Here is a 15597-nt window from a genome sequence, read left to right on the forward strand (position 1 = left end):
AGTACAGTATTTCAGATACTCTCTGATGAGGGCAGAACATGTTAGGATTCATTATTCCTATTATCATTATCTTAATCTTTCTTTCTCTTAATAATGTCTTTCTCAAAAAAGTATTAGCTTTTTTTTGACTGCCGCATCACATATTGAGCTTGCAGTCCATGAAAACCCCTAGATCTTACTCATAACAACTATTGTCTACCCATGCCTCCCTCATCTTGTTCTTGGAAAGCTGACTTTTTTTGTATCCATGTACAGCACTTTATATTTGTCCCTATTAAATTATATCATATTAATTTCAGCCCAGAATTTTGGCCTGTCAGGTTCTTTTTGAAAACTTTCTATATTACCTAGTGTGTTTGCTTCACTTCATCTCTATATTGGTTGATCAGGCCATCTTTGCCTTTAAGTCACTGATAAAAATGTTGAATAGGAAAAGTCCAAGCACAGGTTCTCCACTGGAGTAGGCCTTTCCTGTTAACATCGAACATTAATATGTGCTCTTTGGATCTAGCTGCCCAGTTCTAAATTGCAATGAGAGGTATCATCTCAGTTTTTTATTTGTGCAGTGAATTATAATAAAAGACTCATGTCCCTGAGTAATGAAACCAATTTCCTGTATTTTTACATCCTTCTAGGGATGCCAAAAAGAAACTGAGGCTTGCACTTTGCTCAGCAGATTCTGTTGCTTTCCCAGTGCTCACTCATTCGACGAGGAATGGTCTGCCCGACCATACAGATCCGGAAGGTAAGGTGCAGCTTGATCAGTGGATAATGACATGGTTTTTTTTCCTGTATTAATACTTATAACAGCATGCTTTATGAACAATTCCCTTCATTGAGGACCCATTCTGATACCTCATGCTGGTGCAGAAGTGGCCTTTAGTTCTTTAAGGTTAGTCAGTAGAGAGCATAAGCTCTTGCATGCTTCGAGTATTGTTCCAGTAATAGGCTCTGTGTTAGCCAAGGAACAGTATAATGAAGTTCAGAAGGTTCACCAGAAAATGGATTACTGGAGCAACTAGATGGTGCAGTGGATAGACAGGTGGACAGACAGATGGGCGTGGACGAAGGAAGACTTGAGTTCATATCTGGCCTCAAATATGAGGCTTACAGCTTACTAGTTGTGTGACCCTGGGCAAGTCACTTAACTTCTGTTTGCCTCAGTTTCCTCGCCTGTAAAATGAGGATAATAATAGCACCTATTTCCCAGGGCTGGTGTGTGGATCAAATATGATAATAAATGTAAATTGCTTAGTATAGTGCCTAGGACAGAAGTGTTATATAAATGTCAGTTATTATTGGAGGGTAATTTTTTTGGCCACAGTAACTCAAAAAAAAGTGGAAGGGCTATTATCTGTGTTAAAGTGGAGAGAGAGTTCCCATGCTAATATAATCAAACTTCTTTTGTCTTCAAAGCATGGATAATTCATGTCAACATTTATTAAGTGTGTTAAGTGCTGAAAGATTCAAAGATGGAATAATATATGATTTCCATTCTCCAAGAGCTTCCAGTCTAGTGAACATGTTCACAGAGAAGGATGGCCTAATATATCTGTACAAAGCATTCTGTAATAAGGTGGTGGAAATAAATATACTACCATAAATATAATTCCCAACTTGTGAATAAGTTTTATTCCAAAAGTGAATTTGTAAATTGATGGTTTGGAATACAGTGTATGTTTTTTTTTTTCTGAGGAACAGTATGTTGTACACAACGATTAGATTCTCCATCTAACCTACAAAAACCCAATTAACTCCTATGTTCCTGAATTGTTTACTTTTAAAAGTCCAAGCATCTTTGATTTCACTAGTGTACTACTCTGCTGAAAAAGATGGCAGGGTCCTTCATGTCTCAGTAGATGATTTTTGTGAGTTTTTGTGACTGAAAAATAATAAATGTACATTGACTAATTGAAAATTTCATCATCTATTGGCTAAAACTGATCACTTGTTAATTCTCTCTTCAGATAGTTTGGTCCTCAGATAACAGGCATATAGCCCCATCATCTGACCTGTCCTTGAATTTCTTCTAGGTTGGTGGAACCTGCTAAAGCTTGTACTTCAGTACTGTAGCCTGCAAGAGCCCAAGGTTACTATTCTGTCATAATGAGTCATCTGAGGAGGATTTTAATCATGCAATTATGTATAACATGAGAGGCAGTTTTCTCTTAAAAACCCCTACTCTGATAACTCATCATGGATTGAAAGTGACTGTAGCTTCTGTTAAAGCTATGCCAACAGAGTACAACTAGCATTTATATAATAATTGCTGGCATTGATGTAGTGCTTTATGGTTTGCAAAGCACTTTAGAAATATTATTTCATTTTAGCCTCACTATAGCCCTGGGATGTAGGTGCTATTATTATTATTTCCATTTTACAGATGAGGAAACTGAGGCAGGTTATCCCTTGCCCAGGGTCACATACCTGGTAAGTGTTTGAGGCTAGATTTGAACTCAAGTTTTCCTGATTCCACTTCCAGCACTACCTTTGAATATGGGCCTGGCAATGAACCCTGTGTTTTCAGAGCCCCACCCCTAGCTAACTGCATAAAAGTTTATTAATAGAGGGCTGTACTGTAATGATGAAGTTTTTTTGACCACTGCAACTCACTATGATTGCCTACTAAGGCATGGAGAAGGGGTGGTCTGGGAGACTGTGTGCATTGTGGTAGAGCAGATTCCTTATCAAACTGGAATGTCACTGGTAGTGGCTGTGATAATATTCTTGTCTTATGCAAGCTTATGGTAATACATGACACTAGTGAAAATTGCTTTTTTTTTTTAATTGTTAGACAATGAGATTGTATGCTTCTTAAAAGTTCAGATAGCTGAAGCAATTAATTTACAAGACAAGAACTTAATGGCTCAACTTCAAGAAACAATTCGCTGCGTGGGACGTTTTGATAATAGAACTTGTCGGAAACTGCTGGCATCTATTGCAGAGGACTACCGGTACTTTATGCACCCATTCGGTTTTTTTTTTTAAACCCATTCAGTTTTTAAACTAAATTTTCAGCTCTATGTGTTTTTTTTTTTCCTGTCGAATCTTTTAGAAAAGAATCAAGGTGGTGGGATTTAGCTTTAATATGGAAACAAGTGGCAGATGTGCTTTCATTAGTATTGTAGTGAGGTCATTATGGAGAGATGTGCTTGTTTTTGGCAGCGTCTAACCTGGGATATACCTTTAAGGTGATGTTTGAGAGACAGCAACATTGCTGGAATAGATGCATCATTTAGGGAAATCTCCCTTTATTTAAAAAAAATTTGCTGTTCGTATGTGAATCTATTTCAGCTTGAAACAAAGGTTGCGTTGTATTAGTTGTAAAATCACTGAATTTGGAGACTGGAGGGCTGAGTTTGTATTGTACTTCCTAAATGTATAGATAGTCAGGTTCTTCATTTTAAAATAGGCATGGATTGTGAAGGAAGTGCTTTGTTGGCCTGAATGCACTATGGAAATGTGAATTGTTATTACAAATAGTGATAAAGGGTGTGAGGGCTTTGATATGGAAAAGAGGTTATGGTAGTAGGAGGGTGGAGCAGATTTACTCCACTTTGGTCAAAGTAACGCAGAGCTGTGTTAACATTACCACTGTGTTAATTACTGTGGGCTCATATAGAATGACTTTCCACTGTTTCCTTTTTACAGGACTTGAGCCACAGTGTAGAGAAAAGGCTACTAAAAGGGTTTAATGAGTCAGTCTCAAAGCATTGGGTTTGTTTGTGATATTCTTTGCTGCTGTGCAAGACAACAAAGCTTGACTCAGCGCCATGTAACCCACAGAAAGAAGACTGAGCTGAGTCACATCTGAATTTTCTTTCTAGCTCTTCTGCTTTCTTTACTCTGTGACTTTGGGCAAGTCACTTTACCTCTCTGGCTTTATTTTTATTATCTCTGGCGGAATATTAGAATCCTAGGGATCATCTCGTCTAACCCTGTCATTTTACAAATGGAGAAACTGAGACAAAGAGAAGTCATTTGTTCAAGGTCACAAAACTAGCTGGTCACAGAACTGCCCTGAATTCAGGTCTTGTGACTGATTTCTGATTCTGTAGATTCTATGTCTATAGAATCTCAGGTTGGAAGAGACCTTGGTTATCATAATAGTTTAACCCTTGGCCAAAGCAGGAATCTTCTCTATAGTCTCTTGTTTGAAGATTTCTGATCATTAGAAACTTACTGTCTTCTGGTAGAGCTCATTTTGCTTTTGGTCTGTTCTAATTGATAGGAAGTTTTCCTCTATGAAAACCCTTCAGATATATAAAGGCAGAAATCATCTCTCCTCCTCACCATCATCATCTCTTTGGCTCTTTAAGGCCCCTTCCAGATTTGATGATCTCTGTGTATTGTTCAAGAAGAATGGTTGTACTGTGACCTATTGGTTTATGAACAGATGCCTAGAAAACAACTTCTTCATGAAGAGGAAATCTTGATCCTGAAAGATATTTTATATGTTGTGCTAGTCTATTTCTGGTGTTTTTCAAAGCATTTCTTCTTTTAGGAAAAGAGCCCCATATATCGCTTACCTCACTCGTTGTCGCCAGGGGCTACAGACCACACAGGCCCATCTGGAAAGGCTGTTGCAGAGGGTTTTGCGAGACAAAGAGGTGGCTAACCGGTACTTTACCACAGTTTGTGTGAGATTATTGCTGGAGAGCAAAGAGAAGAAGATTCGGGAATTCATTCAAGGTAAATGACTTAGGATTTGAGTTTGAGATTTGTGGTTCTATCTGCTGACAGATTACATGGAACCTGTGATTAGAGACGAGACCTAGGGTTCATATCCCAGTCTTAATGCTTCTAGCTCTGTGACTTAGGGCATCATGCAAACTTTCAATTCAGTAAAGATATCTTAAGCACACAAGTGCTGTTAGAAATTTAAATATTATTAGCATCATCTTCCCTTCCCTCAAGGATATTACTATTATTAGCAATATCATTCCTGCCTTAATAGGGGAGATAGATACACACAAATAAGTGTGAGAAAAGGTTGAATGTTATAATGATGAGTAATGTGAAGTGTTTTAGGAAAATTTGAGGGGAAATGATAATTTTTAACTGGAAGGTAGGGCATGTATTAGTTTTTATGATAGACTTGGCACATGAACTGTATCTTTGAAGGAAGGGTAAGATTGCAGTAGATGGTGATGAAGAGGGATTATGTGTCAAGCATGGGAAATGTTGAGGGTAAAATGTAGGCGAGCAGGAGAGGACAGGAGATAGGAGAGAACAGGTAGTCCGGTTTGGCGAAAATCTAGAGTCAGCAAAGGCTAGACAGATAGTTTAGAGCCAGAATTTAAGGGACCTTGAATGTCAGGCCAGGTAGTTGGTAGTTCACCTTTTAGGCTAAGGAATTACTGAAGATTTCTGAGCAAGAGAGTTCGTACCCTCGCATCCTTAACTTTTTACATACTCACCTTTTGTCCTGCTCTCACCACATTCATTGTAATTATTCTTAAAATCAGGAAAAAACAGAGACCTGGGACTACAAGAGAATTTGGCATCTTTTTTAGTTGGCAGCTGGGATTGTAGCCAGAGTAAGCTTTTTTTTTTTCTTCCTCCCTAATTTCCACTTTGTGGGTTGTTTTGCATTGAAGACTTTCAGAAGCTCACAGCAGCTGATGATAAGACAGCTCAGGTAGAAGATTTCCTGCAGTTTTTATATGGTGCCATGGCTCAGGATGTCATCTGGCAGAATGCTAGTGAGGAACAGCTCCAGGATGCTCAGATGGCAATTGAGCGAAGTGTGATGAACCGAATTTTCAAGCTTGCCTTCTATCCTAACCAAGATGGAGACATTCTCCGTGACCAGTGAGTAAAAACATTGTTCTGTGCTTATGTTTGCTGGCCTATCTAGAAATTGGCTAAATATCTTTGTGGAGAGTTGTGGGCACTAGATCAGAATCTGTGAGTTTGAGCCCCAGTTCCACTTTTTATTAGTCATGTAACAATTCATTTCACCTCTTTGACCCTCAGTTTCCTCATTTGTAAATTGTGGGTAATAATACCTACCTTACCTGTCTTACAAGCCTGTTGTGAGGTAAATGCTTTGCATATTCTGACTAAGAGAGTGAGGGTAATTATTATTGTACCATCTAAATGAGACTCTAAGCAGGCCGTCCAGCCAGCATGTATAGTATTTATCTTATAAAGCAAAAGACTTCTTTTGAAGAAAAAAGGCATATTATAATGCTTCTAAAAATATTTGCACTACCATTGTCACAGAGTTGATCTGAAGATCAAATCATATAATTTGTATAGAATACCTTGTAAGCTTAATTGTGATACAAGCCATCATTATGTATTTTTTAGAGAGCTTTAAGGCTTTAAAAAATTTATCTTTTTACTGATATCTTTTGTTTTTGAATATATTGTTTCTGAATATACTCTTTCCCCTGAGCCATTTTTTGTAACAAAGATTTGAAAGAGAGAGGAAAAAAAAATATAGTTCAGCAAAATTAATCAACACATCAACCATGACTGACGGTATAAACTACATTCTACATCCATAGTCTGGAGTGAAAGAGAGGTGCAATTTTTCAACTTTTTTCTAGGGCCAAGCTTGTTTATCATTTCTACAAACCATTTACTTTGGAGGTTTTCTTCATTTTCTTTATATTGTTTTCACTGTACTTATTGTTTTCCTAGTTCTGCTTATTTCACTGTTCATCAGTTCATATGTCTTCTCATGTTTTTCTGTATTCTTCATATTTGTCATTTATTTTTTTATTTTTTGCTAGGCAGTGGGGTTAAGTGACTTGCCCAGGGTCACACAGCTAGTGAGTGTTATGTGTCTGAGGCCGGATTTGAACTCAGGTCCTCTTGACTCTAGGGCCAGTGTTCTATCCACTGCGCCATCTAGCTGCCCCCCTTATTTGTCATTTCTTATAGCACATTAATATTCCTTTGTATTTAAATATATGCCTCAATTTATTTCATTCCCCAGTTGATAGGAACGTGATTTGTTTCCAGTTTTTTAATGTCACAAAAGATGACACTATGGATATCTTTATGTATATAGAACTTTTCTTTCTGTCTTATACTTCATGAGAGATAGTTATATGCCTAATAGTGAATGGAGTTACTTGGTCAAAGCGTATAACTATTTTAGTCACTTTTCTAGCATGATTTCAAATTGCTTTCTGGAATAGTTGGGTCATTATCATTAATTCTATATTATATTATTGATAGTGATATTGTTATAGTCATGATAATGATAATATTGGTCCATCTGTAAATGAGTCTCAGTATACTCCAAGCAGTTTGTATACTTGACTTTTATATGGAATTTTAAATATATTTTGAAAGATAAAATTTAAAAGCAACTCGTGTTGTCATTCTAATCCATATCTACAAACAAGATGCGTATAAACCTGAAGAAATGAGTTACAACTATTGAAATATTTTTGTTGTTGTTGTTGTTTTTAGGGTTCTTCATGAGCATATCCAGAGATTGTCCAAAGTAGTGACTGCAAATCATAAAGCACTTCAGATACCTGAGGTAATATAATACAACAAACTCCAGTTTATCTAGAAGGGTTGGGTATTAGTAAAGGTTATTTAGCAATTTTAGATTACCAGCTTTCAAATAATTAATATTCTAAGATCTATAGCACTATTATTATTTAATTTTTAAATTGCTCATTAGGTTTCAAGACTCTGTTGTGCCTTAAAGTGGTTGTTCTGTGTACCAGATACCACCAAATAGTACCTTGGATACAGAAAAACAGTGTGGTCTGGTGGAAAAAGTTGCAGTCAAAAAACACAGTTTTTCATAATGACTTTGGGACCAGTTAACTTGAGCACATCACTTAACCTCTTAGTCCACTTCTTCATCTGCAAAATGGGGATAAGATACCTTACAGGTGTTTAAATATCTAAGGTAGTTCTGGGGTTGCTATCATAGGAGAGCAGATTAAATTAGTGACACAATCTAAAAGCTGTTTCTTTTTTTGTTAATTCTCTGACAAATTGTCATTTATCTTTATCATAAAAGAAGACATAGAAATAATTCAAGATATTTATGCGTTCTAGTTTTATGGAATCATGGGATATTAGAATAATAAATACAAAATGTCCTGCCTGGAACATAAAACATTGAATATTAGCGTTAGAAGGAACCTTAGAACATAGAATTTCAGAGTTGGAAGTGCTCTTGGAATAATACAATGTTGAAGAGATGAGAAGAATATTTGAGTGGAAAACTTGGATTGAGAACTTAGATTTCTCCTATTTGAGAGATAGTACTTAACATATCTGTGATTTAGTAACTTATGCCAGTAACTTGTTTAAATACATTTTGAATCCTTTCCTCAAAATGGGATAAGTTCCAGTCTGATGGCATAAGGAAGCTAGTTCCTTGGAGCTCTCAGTTCCCCAGGCTCAGAGCCATTTTTCTTTTATTATTTATGGACACATCTCCACTGAAGTCTTCCATAGATACCTCTCTATGGCTTGTGAGTAACCTTGGGCTCTCAAATACTATGCTATTAGCAGGCTTTACTGACTTGAAAGGCTTTAAGGACTGGCTGTATGAGGGTTTAGACCAATCTAATTAAGTATGGAGAGCTACCAGAATGTGGCCACTAGGGGATTTCTTCTTCTTTTTTTGCCCATAGCAACTTTTATAACCACCTTCTAAGACATGGAGGAGTTATAAGCATGACAAAATCATGAATCTTGAAGTAATGAATTATATCTCTGTGAACATTTTAAAAAGTATAGTGCATTCTACAGTTCATTGCATGACAAAATTGGAACTTATTAGCAAGATCTTGAAAGACTGGAAAAATGGACCAGATCTTATTGGATGAAATTAAATGTGAAAGACTGTAAAGTCTACTTGAAGTTAAAAAACATCAATTTTACAGGTGCAGAATGAGCAAGATAGTAACTGTCAGCAGTTTATGTGAAAGAGAACTATGGTTTTAAATAGGCTTCTAGCTCAGTATCAGACAGAGGTGTGATGCAGTGACCACAATAGTCAGTGTGATCTTAAATTGTGCTCCTAGGAGTCTGGTGTTCGGAAACAGACATGTTTTGGGGAACGTCTTCAGGGGAAGACCCTTGCTCAATAAGCTCCAAAGATTCCTTCTCACCTACAGTAACAAATGCAAACTCTTCTCTTTGGTGTTTAAAGCCCTTTACAACCTACTGCCAACTTACCTTTCTAGGCTTCTCGCAAATTACTCTCTTTTGTGCTCTCTACAGTCCTCACACTCTGGCCCTCTCCCCATTCCTTACACATCCTAGTCCATTTTGCCTCTTTGCGCCTTAGTGTAGGCTGTCCTCCAGGCCTGGAATTCACCCTCTTCTCACCACCACTTGTTGAAATCTCCAGCTTCCTTCAAAACTCTACTCAGACACCATATCCTTCATGAGGCCTTTCCTGACCCACTGAATTGATAGTGTTTCTACTGTAAAATTATATCGTGTCATACACACACATGCATATACAAATGAATACCTCTTTTATTTTTTAATGAAATATTAGTTCCTTTAGGTGAAGAGTATTTCGATTTATGTTTATAGTCCCTGTACATATGACAGTGCCTAGGGGCAGCTAGGTAGCTCAGTGGATAGAGCACCAGCCTCGGAGTCAGGAGGACCTGAGTTCAAATGTAGCCTCAGACACACACAGTACTCACTAGCTATGTGACCCTGGGCAAGTCATTTAACCCCATTGACTAGCAAAAAAAAAAAAAAAAAAACAAACCACCACATATGACAGCGCCTAGCACACAATAGGGACTTATTAATTGGCTGAAAAAAGGGAAGCAATTATACTTTTGTCCTCTCACCTGGTCAGACCAAAACTGGAGTGTTATTTTAGGCTTTACATTTTTGGAAGGGGAGAGACAGCTGAAACATATGTGAAGGAGTGTGGCAAGTATGATGAAGGAACTGAAAACCATGCTGTCTGGGGACTGGTTATAGGAATTAGGGAAGTTCAGCTTGGAGAAGAGAGAGGACTTGGCAAGTATTTAAAGATTTGTTTAGCTTGGAGGGCAGCCAGGTGGTGCCATAGTGCGTAGAGCACTGAGCCTGGAGTCAGGAGGACCTGAGTTCAAATGTGGCCTCAGACACCTGCTAGCTATATGACCCTGGGCAAGTCATTTAATCCTGTTTGCCTCTGTTTCCTCATCTGTAAAATGAATTGCAGAAGGAAATGGCAAACTACTCCAATATCTTCTCCAAGAAAATCCCAAATTGGTCACGAAGAGTTGGATATGACTAAAACAACTCAACAACAACACCAAATTAGCTTGGAAAAGGATAAACTTCTGAACATGGTAGCTGTATTTATGGGTTATTATGTGGAAAGGGATTTAATTTGTTTTGCTTGATCCCATGGAGTATAAATAGGAACAATTGTGAGGAGTTTCATAGAGGCAGATTTTAATTCAAGGTAATGAAAACTTTCCCCAAATTAGAGCTTTCCTAGAATGGAATGGACTGTTGTGGGAGAGAATGAATTTACATATTATTAGAAATCTTCATGCAGAGGCTAGCTAACTACCATGGGGGATGTTGTAGAAAGGATTCTTACTTCAGAAAAGGACTCGATGCACTTTTCTCTAGGGTACGGGTGGGGAACCTGCAGCTTCATGTGGCCTTCTAGGTCCCCAAGTGTGGCCCTTCGACTGAATTCACATGTCATCGAACAGATCCCCTTAATGAAAGGATTTGTTTTATAAAAACTTGGACCCAGTCAAAAGGCCTCACCCAATGACCTACAGGCCACACGTGGCCTTGAGGCCACAGGTTCTCCACCCCTGCTCTAGCTCATCTTTGAGGTTTCTTTCAAATCTGAGATTCTGTCACCTGGTGTGATTGAAAAGCTGATTTCCATAGAAGCTTCTTTATAGACAAAGTAGATCAGTTTTATTCTGGCAATGAAAATTTTATTCTTCTGTACTTGTACTTATTAAGAGTTACTGATGTGAAAATAGCATATTTGTACACTATAGTCTTCCATTGTCTGTTGCTGGTGGTGGGTCCTATTTAGGCTGATATATCAGAATATGAATCTCTTCTCCCCTTTAGGTGTATCTTCGGGAGGCACCATGGCCATCTGCACAATCTGAAATCCGTACAATAAGTGCTTATAAGACCCCTAGGGACAAAGTGCAGTGCATCCTGAGAATGTGCTCCACAATTATGAACCTGCTGAGTCTGGCCAATGAAGATTCAGTCCCTGGAGCAGATGATTTTGTTCCTGTTCTGGTGTTTGTTTTGATAAAGGTGAGCCAACTACTTACATACTTCCAAAGATTTCTGATATCATTGGTGAGGTTACTCTACTGACGCAAATCATAGCCCCTCCTTGCCTTCCTTTGTGATGTGATTTTTGTCCACATCTTTCAGTAAGTCCTCCTTTGGGGAGCCCCCTAGTGCCCCTACAGGCGTGTCTTGAGAATACCTGTACAGCAGCATTAAGCTGTCTTGTTTTCCTGCACTCTCACTATGTGATTAGCTTGAGTCTTTTTCTGGTTTTTGTGTCATTGGTGATGTCTTTTATTATAAAGGTCACTCAATTACCACTGTTAAATACAATAATAGCCTAGTGGGTATGTTAAGCAACAGAAGCTAGGTAAAATGAAGGATGCAAATGAAGATAAAATCTGATATTTACAAAGCACTATGTGCATTGTCTCATTGGACTGTCGTTTGAGCTATATGATGGTAGTAAAAAATAGCCCACATTCGCAGGTTTCAAGGTCTAATTTGCTCCCAAAGATATTTTGCCTCTTGTTCACTGGGACTGTGTCCTTGAGGTCTGTTATTAAAAGAGGTTAGATGACAAGTAAGAGCTTTCAGAAGAAAAGGATGGGAAGTCTCAACTCCTGACTAAACATTCTTTCTAAAACAGTGTCAGAATCCATGACCTATAGGTAAACAGATAATGCATATTTCTCTTATTGTTGCCTTTGTTAATTCACATGCATAAATATTGTTTTGTGGTACTTGCCACATACTATATTGAATTTATTAGCTCTCTCACCTATTAATTTTAAGAATGTAATTATTTGTTACATTAAACTCTAGATTTAATAGATAATCATAATATTTGCTGTCACTTTGATGTTTACATTTTCACATTTCAGAATGTTTATGTACTTTTTTTTTAAGAAAGAATCATTTAGTTTTTAGATATGCCAGTGGTGGCATTGGTGCATACTGTGGCAATATTGTATAAACTGCATGATTTAGGCTTTGTTCTGCCTGCTTAATCCTAGAGGGACCAAAATTTAAGAATACTTTGAAGGACCAAGCTGTGTCAATTGCTGTACTGCTTTTTTTTTTTTTTTTTTTGGCGAGGCAATCAGGGTTAAGTGACTTGCCCCGTGTCACACAGCTAGTAAGTGTCAAGTGTCTGAGGCTGGATGTGAACTCAGGTCCTCCTGACTCCAGAGCCAGTGCTCTATCCACTGCGCCAACTAGCTGCCCCTGCATTTTTTATTTTTAATCTTTAAGGCAAGTAGATAAGATGAAAATTTTCTTTTGAAATAAAATTATATTTTTGCATCATTTTTTGCACCTGGACCTTTTAGGGTTAATTTCTTCTAAATTTACAACTCTGAGCTTTTTATACCTTATTTATTAAAAGTGCTATTAAACTAGTAGAATTTAATAGTAGTAAACAAAGGTTTCAGTGGTATTTTAGAACAGCTTTTAAATAAATGTCTAAGGTGTAACTTAGGAACTTTCTCACTAACTCCTTTTTAAAAATGAGTAACAAACTAAATGTGTTTAGACTGGAGTCAAAAGCCTTCCTTTCCCAATAGTTTATTATCAGATTTTTGCTTAGCTTAGTTTTAGTGCTCCACAGCTTCTGTGGTACCTTGATCCTATCCAAATTTTATTGGGGGGGCGTTTAAAGGGCCCTTTTTTTCTTTTATGAATCTGAACTACATGAGTGGGAAGAATTAGAGGATAACTCATTCATTGCTCTGAACACAGAGAAGTGAGTATAGCTTGCTGCTGCTGGGCCTAGGGAAGGAGTCCTTTTTTTATTGTACCCAGGGTACATAACTGCCAGTGAACTAAGATGGAGCCACCTAATTTTGGAGAGGAGAGGAAGAGTCCAGAATTTCCTAGATAAAAGGGACCTCAGCCATTATTCATTCCAAAGCATACTTGAAAAATTTTCGCATTATACAGTGTCCCAAGTGGTCATCCAGCTTTTGCTTGAGGACTTTGAGTGAGGGGAAGTGTTCTTGAGGTGGCCCATTCCACTTAGCATTAATAGTTAAGAAACATCATCAAACACAAATTTTCCTTTTTGCAGTACTGCCCGAAAGACAAAATCTCTTCCTTCTTTCACATTAGAGCCTTTCATTTACTTAAAAATAGCTGTTATATTCTCCCTAACTTTTCTTTTCTCCAGATTCAACATTACAATTTCCTTCAACCAATTCTCATAAGTTGTGATCACGAGACCATTCACTGTTGTGATTACCTTCCTCCTGAAATTATAATTTACCAGTGTCCTTCCTAAAATAACCCTGACCTTAATAGGGGCTGTGTGACCTGACTGGGGCAGAGTAGAACAAGATTGTTGCCTCCCTAGTTCTGTGCTAGTCACTGTACCTCTTTTAATGGAGGTTAAGGCCCCATTAGCTTTCTTAGATTTTTGGCCAGGCATGTAGTTAGTTGGATATAGCTCATGGAGCTTGTAATCCAGTAAACCCCCAGATTGTCTTAAAAAATAAGTTTTCATACCTTTTGTCTTTGCAACATGGCAATTTCTGAGGAGGGCAGGAAGCAGAACCCCTTCAGATTTAACCCTCCTGTGTAACAGCGGAAAAAGTCAAGCAGCAATACTTAGTAAAGTGATCTCATCTGACAGTGTATTACATCTTCTTTGTCTTGTCCAGCTGAACTTCTCTCTAGGCACCCCTGCTGCCTCTTCTTGTACTTCTGAAGTTGATTTTTTTAAACCATGTGGAAGACTTTATATTTAACACAGAGAAAAAAATTCATTTGGATTCTGTTTAACAACAACAATAAAAATAATATAATAATTAAAATAATAGCTAACTTTATGTAGTGCTTACTGTGTGCCCAGTGTTGTGCTATGTACTTTACAAGTATTATCTCATTTGGTTCTCACAACAAGCCTGGGATGTAGGTGCTATTCTTATCTCCATTTTATAGATGAGGAAACTGAGGCAGTCAGAAGTTAAGTGACTGCCCAAGGTCACACAGCTAGTAAGTGTTGGAGGTCATATTTGAACTTGGGTTTTCCTTGCTCCAGGTCTGGTACTCTATCTACTCTACCACCTGGCTGCCTGAATAAAAAGAAAAACAACCATCTGGAGGGGTCCTTGGCTGGGAATGATACTTAGCCTCCCTTACAAAGTGGTTCTGGGGAAAAGCATGTTGTAATCCTTAAAGTACTGAAGAAATGTGAGTTGATCTTTAGATTAATTTGTATTTGTTGTTTTTCTTCCAGGCAAACCCACCCTGTTTACTGTCTACTGTTCAGTACATCAGTAGCTTTTATGCTAGCTGTTTGTCCGGAGAAGAATCGTATTGGTGGATGCAATTCACAGCAGCAGTTGAATTCATTAAAACCATTGATGACCGGAAGTGACCTACTCTGAAGCCTGCTAGTGCAGGCAGACTGTTTAGGGGAGCAGAATCTTTTAAATAATACTCACCAGCTGCTTAGCAGGCTGAAGATTGTCCTTGTATATTGTACAGAGTTCAGGCATTTTCAACCAGATCTTTACTAAACAGATTAATGAGTTAACTAGCAGGTTTTCTTTTCTTTTTTTTCCCCCCCGTTCCTATTTCTGGGTTGCATATTTTATTCTCCCCACTCTCAGTAGAGGCTAGAGCTGCAACAAGGGACCACATTTTTCAGGTATTTTGGAATATAAAAACCTCTTGGGAAAATTCCTAGGTAATCATTCATGGATAGCCATTCTTTCTTTTTCTAAAAAAAAAAAAAAAAAAAAAGGACCAGGTCACCTCTTTTAAGATATCTAGTATTGGTAAGAAAACACCCACTGAACCTGAAGGTTTATAATAGTTGAAACATAAGTGGCATTATCTCTGAATCTATATACCTAAATTGAGAAGCTGAGAAGGAAATGTAAATATAGTATATATATTTATATTTGTTGTACTATGGACATCTTCAGACTCTTTCGTAAACAAGGAACTTCTGTGTCTTGACAGTAGGTTGTGCCATAACCCTGTTGTGATATGGTTTCCTCTAAAGAACTTAAGCTGAGCTTAAAACAAAAAACCATAAATATTTATTAAAATACAAGGTAGTTTATTGAACTTTCCAAGAGTTTGATGCGTGCAGTGCTACAGTTGACGGCAAGTGTAAATTTTTGAATCTTTCACCATGGAGGTTTGGGAGCTGCACATAAAAGAGATGGACTGTGTCTAGAGATAAGCACTGACTATAGAAAGGAATAGTAAATATCAGATATCTTATTGTAATATTTTTCTTCTGAAATATTGTGTATACTGTACAAACCCCAGACAGAGCTCCTTATGAACCTTAAATTGTAATATATGTTTTGATTGATTATTCACATTGAATGCATACGCCAGGGGATTCAGTGAATGGCG

At 37.6% G+C, this 15597-nt stretch overlaps 1 protein-coding gene across 6 annotated transcripts in view; it reads left to right on the forward strand.

Annotated features, from left to right (window-relative positions):
• The window catches only part of LOC114046867 (GTPase-activating protein and VPS9 domain-containing protein 1), a 91362-nt gene extending 76392 nt beyond the window's left edge, over window positions 1-14970 (forward strand). For all 6 annotated transcript variants that reach the window (XM_027867432.1, XM_027867434.1, XM_027867430.1 and 3 more), the window contains 7 exons: window positions 636-745; window positions 2795-2954; window positions 4505-4692; window positions 5601-5814; window positions 7432-7504; window positions 11050-11247; window positions 14462-14970. In XM_027867432.1, the coding sequence (XP_027723233.1) occupies window positions 636-745; window positions 2795-2954; window positions 4505-4692; window positions 5601-5814; window positions 7432-7504; window positions 11050-11247; window positions 14462-14602 (1084 nt within the window). In that variant the 3' untranslated portion in view covers window positions 14603-14970. The remainder of the gene's footprint in view (window positions 1-635; window positions 746-2794; window positions 2955-4504; window positions 4693-5600; window positions 5815-7431; window positions 7505-11049; window positions 11248-14461) is intronic.
• Window positions 14971-15597: the final 627 nt, after the last annotated feature.

This window comes from Vombatus ursinus, unplaced genomic scaffold (genome assembly GCF_900497805.2).
Source record: "Vombatus ursinus unplaced genomic scaffold, bare-nosed wombat genome assembly UNPS02014786.1, whole genome shotgun sequence".
Classification (NCBI taxonomy): domain Eukaryota; kingdom Metazoa; phylum Chordata; class Mammalia; order Diprotodontia; family Vombatidae; genus Vombatus; species Vombatus ursinus.